The following is a 14003-nucleotide window of genomic DNA, read 5'->3' on the forward strand; positions in this document are numbered from 1 at the left end:
AGAACTTTCCTTCTATCATCATCGTTCCATGAAACTTTAAGCTTTGTTGATTCAACACCATCAACGATAGTTGTAGGAACAAAGGGACCATTTTGGACTGCTTCCCATACTTCTTCTCCTTTTGCTTCTAAATGAGCCTTCATTTGGATTTTCCAAAAGTCAAAGTATTCACCACAAAATAATGGAGGCTTGTTGTTACTACCACCATCTCTAAAAACTGGATTCTGATTTGCGGAAGCCATTCTGGATCTTTAGGAACAAGTTACCTATAACTTGCTCTGATGCCAATTGTAAGTTTAAGAGTGCGCCTAAGAGGGGGGGTGAATTAGGTTTTCAATGATTTATCCGGTTTTTTAGAATACTTGTACTTATTTTTGGTTAAGTGTTTGAAGGCTTTTGAATGGTTCTTTTCTTTTCTTGATAATAGTGATGAAAGCGGTAAATTGCGGAAAAGTAAAGAACACAATGATGTATACTGGTTCCCCTCACAATCCGAGAGTACTCCAGTCCCCTTTCAAACACGAAAGAGATTTTACTATTGTTAGATCTTTGTACAAGCCTATACCAAGACTCCTCCTACAATCTTCTAACAAAACCACCAAGAACAATCCTCTTGGATTTTTCACTAACTTGTTTCCAACAATCCTGGACAACAAGATTTCAACCACCAAGAACAATCCTCTTGGATTTACTATCTTGATTATGAGAACAATCCTCTCACTAATCAATAACCCTTACTTCCAACAATCTTGGATAGCAAGTCAAAAATAACAAAATATATTTTGAGTAGAAAGTTGATGAACATATATCAATCTATAAGATTGATCTTCTCTTTCAAGCAAAAACAATTTACAATGATATAAAATAGTGCTCAAGTGTTTATGTATGAATGAGAAACTTTTCTAACAATGTGTAGAAAAAGTTTCAATAAAAGTTTAAGTATGAAACACTTGTTTGCAAATATATGATGAAAATATATGATCAAAACTGTGGTAAATTGTAATGAAAGAGGTGTCATATAAAATCTGAAATGTATAGTATATATAGGTGACTATATGCCTTTTAGAATGGTTGCATATTGATAGAACAATGCAATGGTTAAAGGTTTGAAAGATGAATTCGTTTGGGACAGATTTTAACATGAAGAGACACACTGGTTCAGTAGGAACCGGTTCCTGCCTGGGACAACCCGGTTCCTGCTGAACGTTACAGCAGAAAATTTGAATTTTGAACGTGGGAACCGGTTCCTGCATAGGGACAACCCGGTTCCCCATAGTAAACCACAGAACGCTGAAAACTGAGAATGCTGGGAACCGGTTCCTGCATAGGGACAACCCGGTTCCTAAAACCTTTATTTAGGATTTTGACTTTGAAAAAGGTTTCAACAAGAGTTTACTTTGGAGTAAAACTTATGCCATGCATATATAAGTTTGAATATGTTTATATGATTTTTTGAGCACTAAAGAATATCAAATGTAAAAGTATTTAACTTGTACCATTATGATTTGAAGATCAATCAACCAAAGCTAATCTTCATGAAAGTTGCAATCTTGATCCATAGCTTATTTGATCTTTTTGCTCATCCTTTATTGATGCGTACTTATGATAGTTGTCTTCATCAAAACATAGTATTGTAGAAGCTTGCTTTCACAAACTAGATGTATGTGAACAGAGGGACCATTTTTAACAGTGGTTCAGATTTTATAATTTACCCCCTCTATAAAGATTCTCATATTCTTTTTTCAATAAGCATACCCCTTTTTATTAAAGGATGGAGGTTTGTTTAGTGAATCGTTTGAAGTCCTTCACGCCTCTTGAGACAATTAATCATTCCCATCTTTTGTCTCCTCAGTGGGGTCAGTCTTTTGTTGGTGCTGTTGGAGGTGAAGGACGTTGTCCTTGAAAGTCTGATTATGGCGTCGCAAATTGTCTATCGCAACACGCATCTCCGTTGTTGCATCTTGGTTGTCGACAAAACTACTATTGGCCGAAGTTATTACTCATTTGTTCACCATATTTGATAGGGGATAAAGATGTGGATATTAACTTGACTGTCTGATGTAAGGGCGGCCCATGTCATTTTTACCAAGGTCCTCACAATGGGTGCCACTTGTACTTCCTAAATATGTACAATTAGGGTAACCTTGTATTTAAAGCATTATATGTGATATTTAGGTAGTTGATAGTGTTAGAGTAAGTTCACACGTGGGAAACTCAATAGCTGCAGGGTGCATAAAATGATCTCCTCCTAAATAGTGCACGTGAGGTATTTATAAACGTCAATTGTGCCTAAATCTTTAGACCTAAGGAATAGTTATTCTACTCCTCTCTCAGGAGCATGGGACATGAAAACTATTATTCCCTTTATTATTGTGAAAAACGTGGATTCCCCCTTTGACTAAGCTTTTCATACGGTTAGTTTCTAAGGACACGCCATTCCTCACATTTTATAAGTGCGTGAGAGACAGTTTGACTCAAACTCAACAAGGACAACTGGCGCAACCAACAGAGAGTGTTGTGACCAATGAACGACTAGAAATTCAACCTTAGGTGATATGATGCGACCTTTGTATTCGCATGACACTAATGTTATCAAAATTTTAAAAAATCTTTTAAATTTAAAACTATTTTGAATAACTTTTAAAAAAGTAATTTTTAAGAGATATAACTTTCTAAAGAAATATATAATTTTTACTATATTTTAAAATAACTTTAATTATTTTTTATTTTTTCATAAAAAGTATATTTAAAATTGTTATATTTTTTAAAATTGTTTTTTTAAAGTAATTTTTTTTAAAATTGTTATATTTTTTAACAATTGTTATATTTTTTAAAGTATGTTTTTTTAATGTATTTTTTAGTTTGATAATATTGAAATAACATGGGAGCCCTTTATGTGTCTTAAAAGTTAAAACGAGGTTCCCAACGTGGCCAACCTGTTACAACATTTTTCCATTGCTAATTTCTTTTTTCCCTAATATTAAACAAATAATAATATAAATAAAAAATTTAATTCAAAATTGTTATTGCAATTTGCATCACATTTTCACAATTTCATATTTCGCTGTATTTAACCATTTTTCTCATCCCAATTCCGTTTCTTCCACATAGGGTTTCTCTGTTTCCACCGTTTTCTCATCATCATTTCCCAATTTCAATTCCAATAAACCGTTCTTCAATTCCCTTCCATTACCTCTGATTCGTTTTTAGGGTACAATTTCACCTCTTTCCGATTGATTTTCAGAATTAGGGTTCCGCGTTTCACTCCAAAGGCCATCCATTGTTGCTACAATTTCAGGCTTTTGGAGCTTCTGTGTCAAAAGGGTCATCCAAATTTTGTCTCTTTCCACCAGAATCCGATCAGCAGAAATTTAAAAATGTAATTTTTTTATACATTTTTATTATCTTATGATATCCTGTTTCTCTCTGATGGCGTATGAATGTATATAATTAACAAATTTTGTCGCTTGTAATGTTGTTATTATTCAATAATAATGTGTGACTTTTCTTAATCTAAGTTTTTATTTGTTGAATATTTTGATGATTTATTTTCTGTTCCTGTTCATAGTAAAAGGTCAACGAATTATTGGTGGTGAGTTGTGGGCTGTGCCTGCAACCATTGTTAGAAACTGGAGTTATCATAATGCTGGGTGTCAATCATAGTTGTTTCGATTTCTCTAGCGGTTTTCTCCACCTAGCTGAATGGCATCCCTTAGAATAGCCGGGTTAAATTGGGCTTGAAGCCCTTCCTTTACTCTCATACAAGGTATAATCATCAATCATACTTTGTGTGTGTATATATCATATTGATAAATGAAAACCCTTTTGATTTTTGATGGGGGATTTATGTCTTGCAGGGTCATCTGAAAAGTTAGTTGTTAGGAGGATATTTGGTTTTGGCATTTGGGGTGAGTTAGTTGGTTGATGCTGTAATGGCGGATTATAGGAGTTTTTCATTTACTAAAATGATTGGCTGCTGGAGTTGTTTCGGGTTGATAAAGAAACATCCGAGACGGAGGCGTACGAGGCGGAGCATAAAGAATTATCTATCCCAGGGGCTGTTGACGGATGGAGAAACGGAGTGTGACGAGGTTTCACATAGTGGTGATTATACTAGTAACAATACTAGTGGAGATGATAGTGAGGTGCAAAATTTACCCAATCGTTCGGAGGATATTTTGAACTTTAGAGCAGAGAATGGCATGATTTGTAGGCCTTTTCCTGCTAAGGAGACTGACAAGCTTGTGCGATCTGAGGTAACTGTGAAGATTTCTTCTCTGTTCTTACCGTAAAGGTTCTTTTAATTTCTGTGTGGCAATGACACATCTAGACTAGGTTGACTTGCATGGATGTATGAATGTTCTTTGAACTCAATATCATGTTTGTTAATCTGGCTGTTGAGTTGCATCATTGCATGGTTATTTGTATTGAGACAAAACTTCTCTATTCATTGTATTGGATATTTTTTCTTTCATAACCTTTATTTAAATCATGTCTCTCTTTCAGGATGAAGACGGGAACAAGATGTTAAACGAATATATTCGAGAGTATAAGATTGGTTCTGGCAGCTATGCCAAAGTGGTAAGTATTTGTGGAATTACAGTTTCCCTTTTCTCAACGAGCTTACTTTTCTGAGCCCCTTCCTTGGTATTCATTGCAGGCTCTTTACCAAAGTAGTGTTGATGGACGACATTATGCAATTAAGGTAAGGACACTTTTAGTGTTAGCATGCAAACCATTTTATCAAAGGCTTACTGCAAAATGCATGTCTGTACTGTTATCAAGATAAGAGCATTGACGATGATTTATTGAAATTAAATCTTTTGACCTGCAGTCCTTTCATAAGTCTCACTTACGAAAGCTTCGAGTTGCCCCATCTGAGACTGCCATGACGGATGTACTACGTGAGGTATATTTCTTCTAGTATCTTTCTTTTGATCACCAATGGAGGTTTCCCCTTTCTTCAATCATGATTAACTTTTGCCAAAGCTTTATATTCCAATCTAGCTGTTTCCTGTTTTGTGGATCTTATGATTTATAATTTTTGTCAACTTGATAGTTTTAGACATTGTTTACTGTCCATGTTGTAGTTTAAAAGGCATGCTTGATTTATTTTCAGGTACTTATCATGAAAATGTTGGAACATCCTAATATCGTTAATCTCATCGAGGTGATTGATGACCCAGAGTCAGATGACTTCTACATGGGTACTTTCACTACTGAAGTTTCTACCTATATATATATGTTTGAGCCTCAAGTTTGATTAACAATCCTTTTTAAGTTCTGTTCTATGCTTAGTTGCTAACGTTTACTTTTACAGTACTCGAATATGTGGAAGGAAAATGGGTTTGTGAGGGTTCAGGTCGTCAATGTGCCATCGGGGAAGAGACCGCCAGGAAATACATGCGTGATATAGTCTCGGGGTTAACATATCTTCATGCTCATGTATTATCTCTCAACCAATCATTTTTGTGTGTTAATGTATCCATCATATCATTTATTTGTTGGTGGTTTCATTCATTCATTTGAACATGTTTTGAAATGCAGAACATAGTGCATGGGGATATAAAACCTGATAATCTGTTGATTACCCGCAACGGGACTGTAAAGATTGGGGATTTCAGTGTCAGTCAGGCTTTTGAGGTAATACTGAACTAAATGGTCCTTTAAAGATATTAAAGACGATACGTTTACTCTTAGTCTATTGCATTACTTTATGCATGAAACTATAAAGTTACAGCATTCATTTTGCAGGACGGTAATGATGAACTACGGCGATCTCCTGGCACTCCTGTTTTCACTGCACCAGAATGTTGTTTAGGTTAGCCGTTTTCTTTTTTAATGAAAATAGCAAGATACTTAACTTGTGGAATTTATGAAAGCAAGTATTCTCATATCTGTTTTGTTTGTTGATGTTATTTAGGTCTTACTTATCATGGCAAAGCTTCGGACACGTGGGCAGTAGGAGTAACTTTGTACTGTATGATATTGGGTGAATACCCATTTCTCGGAGACACACTTCAAGATACATACGACAGAGTAATATTTATATAAACTTCTCATTCTCTTAATATTATTACATAAACTTAATGTTACATTTTTTCAGTTTATACTATAGAAATATTAACTCGATATTATCTTACTTTTCCAGATAGTCAATAATCCCATAGAAATCCCAGATGACATAAACCCGCAGTTAAAGAACTTAATAGAAGGATTGCTTTGCAAAGGTACATGACATTCAACTTCGTCTGTTAATAACTAAATATGCTGCATTTTGGTCGGTTTGTAAACGTGACCTAAGTGTTGTTAATTGAATGCTGTGTTCTGCAGACCCTGAACAAAGGATGACATTGGCTGAAGTTGCTGAGCATGATTGGGTTATTGGAAATGACGGGCCAATCGGTAAGTACTCGTGTTGGTGCAAACGCAAGAGTCTGGTGATTGAAGACTTTGAGGAGAGCAATGTGGTTGCTTGATCCACACTCACTAAGTTATTTTAAGTTGGATTTCTCTGAATGTACACAGGCTAAGCCCATTAATCTTATTTCATTTTTTTTATATCCTTTGTCCCTATTTTGGTATGTTTTGATTATTATAGAGTTTGGATAGAATCATTGGAATTAAAGAAAATAAGGTTCATTGTTTCTTTTTCACTTTTTGTTTGTTTTGTGAATCATTTTGAAATTTGGAGAAGTGTTTTTTTTGGGTGAACTCATTATTCCATAACATAGAGTATTCATTGTCCTCTTCTAGCATATAATGAGCTTTTTCTCAAGCATGTGCCGTCTATACTTTTATATATTATATACCTCAACCAGGGAGTGCTCTGGTATATGCTTTTTGAGCTTTGAGTGTGTTTGTTGTTTATATGTACTTTTGTTTATGTGTACATGTTTCGCTGCATATAAACAATGAAACGAATATTATACTTTTTTTTTTTTTGTTTTTGGTCTTTGTTTTGGACTACACTAAAAGAAAAACAATCAAGCACTTCCTTTTATTTAATGCCTTTTTTACCTTCTATAATATATACCTTAAACAAATGATCTTTAGACATAAAAAATATGGGAAACAGGCATGCCCTTCCCGTTTAAGTCTGCTTCAAATGGGACGGGGCAGGGTGGATGTAGTTGAGTGTGCGGGGCTTAAGTCTTACCTTGCCTCGCGCACAAAAGTGCGGGTTGGGCTGGAAATTTCTGCCGGTACTTTGCCTTTTAGGCCTAAAAAATATAAAATTGTGTTAATTCACATGCCCGCAAAAAAAGAGGTGCGACAGTCACATTAAAGGGTGAGGGCCTAAACCCGTGACTCGTCCCGCATTAAATTGCGGGCAAAACAGGGGTTTTGCCACCCCTAGTTTTAATGTTGTTATTTAGACATTTGAATCATTAAAACAAAGTATTTTATAATATTGTAATGTGATAACCCCTAGTTTTAATGTTGTTATTTAGACATTTGAATCATTAAAACAAAGTATTTTATAATATTGTAATGTGATTTTTATTACTTTAGTACAAATACAATTTTTGTTGTAGGTATTACATAGGTTTTCTCTTCAATAAATAATCAATTATATTTGAGAATTCCAATACTAAATATTGTTTGTTTTTAAAGGTGAATAAGCACAATGTCGATGTTTTGAATCTGCGCTTAATCAATCATTATATATTTTTGCATACAACTACTAACAAAGTTGATTTAATCGGATGTTTTTTATACAACTACTAATAAAGTAGGTTTAATGTCGATGTTTTGAATCCGCGCTTAATCAATCGCTTTATGTTTTTGCACACAACTACTAACAAAGTTGATTTAGTCGGATGTTTTTTCATACAACTACTAACAAAGTAGGTTTAATCGCTAATCTTTAATAATATGCTAACTAGTTTTTATCAATGAAAGAAATACCTTTTTAATTATCTAAAATATGAATTATGTATGTAAGAGATTATTTTAATTTTGTTGTACTTCTTTATTTTTATATATATTATTCGTCATTACAAAATTACAAAGTTTGTATTTCTATATAAACTTATAACAGTATTTCTATATATAGGTTATATTTAGAGCAAAAGTATTTATATTTAAGTACCGACAAAATAGTATTTCTACATATACTTCAAATTGTATTTAGAATAAAAGTATTTCTATATAAGTAATGACAAAAAAAATCTCTGTATATACTTTTTGAAGTACATTTAGAATAACAAATGAATTTAAAATTTTGAATTTTAAATCTAAATCTAAATTCTCTTTTTTTATCTTACGTTTTTTTTATGTTTTAAATGTTCACATTTAATTTATCTTATGGTAAATAATTTTTTTTTTAAATATTCTAAACATATTTGCAAAAAAAACATTTTCAAATATTAAACAAGTTTTGTTTCCGTTCGTATTAGAACTATTTGCATTATCTTTTTGAAGAAATAAAAAGAAGAAGCTATTTTCTAGAGCAAGAAAAGTAAAACTTGAAATAATTTTGTAGGCAGAAAAATCATATTTAATCTTATCTATTTATGAATATATAAATTATATTTTCACTTTTTTAGAGATTCAATTTATAAATAAGTTTGATCATTGGCGATGCTCAATACTATTCAGGGTGGCAAATTAATGAACATTTTTGTCCGATTTAGATGTATCTCACAAAAAGTAGGGGGAAATGAGATAGACATTTTGAAGATGCATGTTTAAAACTGTGGTACACCTCAAAGAAAAATGAGGATGGATGATACGGATCTGCAAACACTTTATATTTTAAGTTTAAAATAGACATCAGTGCTTGCTTGCAAAAGTCCACAAGATATAAAGTGGAGCGGAATAATAAAGTGCTGACTTAAATCTTGATCTGTTTTGCACTAAAGTGCAACTATATCAAAATCCATTTTGCCACCCTTATATTATTAGGCTACATCAATATGTCAATGGGATGATTTTTATGAGATTTTACCGGAAATTTTAAAACTATATCGAAATTTTTTAAAAAAGGTATCAGAAAATTTAAAATTTTCAATAAATACTCATGAATTTTTTTACCAGTAATATCAAAATGTGAGTTTTCACCAGAAATTTTTAAATTTACGATAAAAATTCTTGTATTTTTTTATCAGAAATTCCATGTGTACAAGAAATTTTTAATCTCATACCACAAATTTTGTTCATCATTTTATTCTTTTTTTGTTCAAGGACATTTTTGACATTATAAAAATATTTAAGTGTGTCAGATTCAAATCTTGGAATGACAGATATAACCAAAATAAGTGAATTTTCACACAATCAATTACAAATTTTTGTTAGTTAAAAAATAAATAAACAATTTTCTTCTCCTTCTTTATCACAACCAATCTCATATATTCAATTAAATCAAAAATTAAATTTTAAATAGATTTTTTTTAATGTTTCTAAGAATATAAATTTATGTCTTAAATCTATTTTTTTCATCTCTATATCAGATTATTGTTACTAAGGAATCCTATCCCCCTTTCGTTCTTGTATATGTGGAGAATTTTACAATTTTTACGGATATATATATATATATATATATATATATATATATATATATATATATATATATATATATATATATATATATATATATATATATATATATATATATATATATATATATATATATATATATATATATATATATGAGAAAAAGGGTGATGCACTGACAGAGTAAAAAAGTTTTACACTGTCAACCAATCACGACCATGAATCAGGACAAGTGAGACTGTAATTTTAAAAAAACTTATATGACATGGCAAAACGATTTGTTTCTATTGGATGACAGTGTAAAACTTTTTTACACTGTCAGTGCACTACCTTTAACCTATATATATATATATATATATATATATAATTTTTAATTTGTTATAAAATAAGGAGAATGAAGATTAAATTAATAGTAAAAATTTAATTTAAAAACTAAGTACAAAAAATTTATAAATTAACCACTATGATAAGACTATTATTTTTTGATAATATTTAATCCACATTCATGATATTTTGTTGAGATTGTAATTTCTTGTATCGAAGCAGGTTGTTCGACAAAAGGAAGATTGTTTCGAAATAGTTTAACTTAGTGTATGTTAAAATGTCGAAGGAGTTGCCTCGACAAGTATTTCGACTTGGGCCTAATTTTATAGTGTTAGCAGAATTAAGTATTTTGTGCTTTTATGTTTTGGACTTTACCTTAGAGAAAAAGCAACCTAAAACTATAAATAGGGAGAGTAACCCCTATTTTGTATCCACTTACATTCATAAAATTTTGCAGTTGTAAAATGAATAAGATTTTCCAAAGGGTAGAGAGAAACTATGCAAAAAAATATTCTTCTTCCTCCTCTTATTTTTTTTCAAACCCTAATTCACCTTTCTTCCTAAATTTTCTTTATTGTTTTCTTTCATTGTGAAAAAAATTTTAAATAACTAGGTTTAATAAAAAAAATACAGAAAAAACCAAGTTTTCGGGGTATTTATCAAACTGTCTAGGTTTGGGAGCCCAGACAAGTGGATGCGCCAAATGAAATGGCACATTCATGTGTTGCAAGCCAAACCATTTGGCGCAAACACACAAGAATTAGGGCAAAATTTTTCTAGCCATTTCAAATGGCGCATGAGTTAGGCATCCCACACATAGGCGCCATTTCATATGGCTCCTATGTGTTGGGTTATTTTTTTAAAAAAAAAACCCCTTTGTGTATTTTCGCGCACCGTTTTTGATTCCGGTCTATTATTTTCATTAAAACGTCTGATAAATCGAGTTCGTAAAATTCTTACTAACCCTAAATAATGTTTGCGTTGTCGATTTCGGTTTTTCACTAAAGCACAATTTATTGATGAAAGACTGAGGAAAGGTTACAAGAGGTGGTAAGCAAAACTGTTACATTGTCGTAAAAAAAATACAGAGTACATTAAACTTGCGACGAGGTTGAGCCACGACTAGGGCATCTTTTTCTATTATGCCTCACCTGACGACAAATGCTGCATTTTCGTTCCATTTTGTCGTGGACGTCCATTTCGGTTCTAATTCGTGTACTATTTGGACGACCCTTTTTCTTTCGCCGCATTGCGTCGTTATTGTCATACCCCAAATTTGTCCTACCCTTTCACTTTCATCTGGTTTAGGCTTTACATTCATGTACATACTTCCATTAGGTCATCTAACATAGATCATGCATTCATTAATCAATAAGAAGCATGGGATCAAGGATTATTGAAATTAGGGGTTTCTAATCCCTTGTGCTTGAGCTTGACGTTATTTCAACTGGGGATCTCGTGAATTAGGGTTTTTGCCTCCTGACTTTTTCTCCTCAAGAGTTCAATGATTTGGATTTAGATAAAGCATCCATTGAGTGCATTTCTCATCAATCAAGAGCATGGTTGGAAGCTTAGGTTTGGTTAATTAATTCCTTCTTCGTCGAATTACAAGGTGCGCATCCACCAAACTTCCAACTGAGATCGACGTGAACTAAGGTTGACTCAAGGATCATATGGCTTTCTTCTTGTTAACTCAAGGGTTGCAAGAGGATGTATAAACTTCTTCTTGGTTTTATATCAAGGATTATCCCATTGTGTATGGAAGTTTTATGGAAATCATCTTTCATCAATTCAAAGAAGCAACTTATTGTTTAGTTCACAAATCATATGGCTATGGTTTTCATATTAAGGAGTTACTTTAATCTTATTCACAAATTCGGTGCAAGCTTTTGGTTTATGTATGTTACCAATATTGCAAGAAGTCGTTTGTTCTAGAGAGATTAAAAGAGAAAAGGCGAAATAATCCTCGAGGGACATAGTTCAAGGTTCTCAAACACAATTCCTCCGTGACACCAAAAGTCGTTTCAAATATGCAATAAAAAAGATTCATTCATGGTGATTGTTTGGAATTCAAGATGCAAACATAAGACTTATTGCAAAGCTAATGTACATTCCTAAAGTCAAAAGTCGTTCATTACAAAAATACTCAAATGTCCATTCAAAAAACCATCACACCATTCAATTTCCATACAAAAATATCTAATACAGTCCAAATACAAACATATCCATTACAAAATATCCAAACATTGAGTCTTGGTGCCTTTATCTTAATCTCCAATCTTCAATTCAAGTCCAATAGACCTTTGTTTCTTCATCTTCAAGCTCAGCACCAGAACTCAGCTTCACTCTCTTTCTTTATGGACCTGTCAACAAAAAATAAATACAATCAATCCCTGCACATACAATTCAAAGGAAAAAGCCTAATAACATCTTCTTCTAACTGTTTTTTCTAGCAGTCCATACATCATTAACTAATTACATTCAAGCTTCTCTGCACTTGACAGAACCGAACCGCACCGTATTAACATCTGAACCCGCATATAATTCCAAACATCCATACCATACCACAAGTCTGCTTCATACCAAAATCAGAATCCACACAACCAGCCCTGCATAATTGTTTTAACCAATTTTCATTACAAAGCCAAAAGAAAGTCTATAAGCTACCCATGACAATTCACATACATAACCCAAAACCAATGCTTTTCAGAATTGAGACAACAAAACAAAGTCAAGACCTGCATCCATTAAACCTGCTGCTACTAATCCCCTGCAGCAAACAGAAAAACAAATAACTCATACCTTCAGCTATAACTAACCTTTCCTAACCAACTAGTGTAACTACCTATAACAGAAAAAACCTCATAACCGAATTCAAAAACCTAAGTAACTAACTTTTTCCAATCTCTAACCACCTCACTAACCTATAACAGAATTTGTAACTAACAAACTTCTAACTGAAAATGAGAAAGGAGAAGAAAGATTTGAAGGATAACCAACCTGAAGCTCAGCCTCCGAGTCTATATAAATCAACAACTTCATCACTTGCAGTCTCTCGACCATTCTCTCTCTGAACCTTCATTCATCACCATCTTTATCATCCAATTCCCTTCTTCTCATCTTCATTCTCTCAACCATTTTTGCTCCTCCACCATTTCTCACTCTCTTCCCCATTCATCTTCACACGCATCACTTCATCCATCACCTTCATTCATCTCTCCCGCACAATTCTTCACCATTCATTCATCATCATCTCCAACCTTCAACTCTTTCCTCGATTCTCCAATTCAACCTCCAGAAAACTCTCTCTATAAGCCTGCAATAGAAATTATCAGAGAAAGAAGGTTGAGAAAAGCTGTTAACAGAATTGTTAAAGAAAACTCGCCATAATCGTTCATTCACTCTTTTCCTCAATCTTCGATTGCCTTCATAATCTTCACAGAATCATCACCGCTTCGCATCATCATCATGATCTTCATCTTCGCCTTGTATCATCTGAATCGAGCCACAAAAAAACTCTGTTCAGAACAACAACGACGATAAGCGCATCACGTTCGTCATCTTCAATCGTCAACTCTTCACAACAATTCATCACTAAGTCTCCACGATCCGAACCGAGTAGCCTTCACTCATAATCAACCTCATCATCATTTTGAATCAAGAAACGAGCAAAAGATTGAATCGGAGAGGGTGAGCAGAAGAAACCAGGAAGTTCAAATCGGAGCGAAGAGTGAGAGTTACACGGAGAAAGCGAGTCCGAGAGAACTGAGAGATGAGACGAGTGAGGAAGTTGTTTGGTTGTTTGTTGTCACGGCGGAGATGAGAGAGGGAGATGATCGGAGATGAGAGAGGGAGATGATCGGAGTTGAGAGGCCGCCGCGAGAGAGAGGACGTCTGATTCGTGAAGAATCCCAAAGGTCACAACTAATCGAACCCTAAATTCCTTTCTCTCAATTTTCTTTTTTTTTTTGTTTATTAATTATCTGTTTTTTTTTTCAATTATTATTATTCTGAATAAAACATGGTATGGATCAATCATAACAAGTCTTTGGGCTCCACCGAATTGCTAACTATACCACCCCTCGGCCCATGACACCACTTTTCTGAACAAAACTGTGATCTAAAAAAAACCCTTCTGAGCCCACTGTGCGTTTTTCTTTTTCGGCACTTAGAGAGCATAA

The 14003-nt window shown here is 33.3% G+C and overlaps 1 protein-coding gene across 1 annotated transcript; it reads left to right on the forward strand.

The window, feature by feature from the left end:
• The first annotated feature begins 3031 nt into the window (after positions 1–3031).
• LOC131653821 (serine/threonine-protein kinase GRIK1-like) lies at positions 3032–6656 on the forward strand. Its single transcript, XM_058924113.1, has 13 exons — positions 3032–3379; positions 3569–3766; positions 3858–4256; positions 4507–4581; positions 4661–4705; positions 4835–4909; positions 5120–5207; positions 5321–5445; positions 5548–5643; positions 5755–5821; positions 5924–6039; positions 6152–6230; positions 6334–6656. The coding sequence occupies exons 3-13, from the start codon at positions 3933–3935 to the stop codon at positions 6477–6479; spliced, it is 1236 nt and encodes a 411-aa protein (XP_058780096.1). The 5' UTR covers positions 3032–3379; positions 3569–3766; positions 3858–3932; the 3' UTR covers positions 6480–6656.
• The last annotated feature ends 7347 nt before the right edge of the window (positions 6657–14003 follow it).

This window comes from Vicia villosa, linkage group LG2, assembly GCF_029867415.1.
Source record: "Vicia villosa cultivar HV-30 ecotype Madison, WI linkage group LG2, Vvil1.0, whole genome shotgun sequence".
In the NCBI taxonomy this organism is placed as follows: domain Eukaryota; kingdom Viridiplantae; phylum Streptophyta; class Magnoliopsida; order Fabales; family Fabaceae; genus Vicia; species Vicia villosa.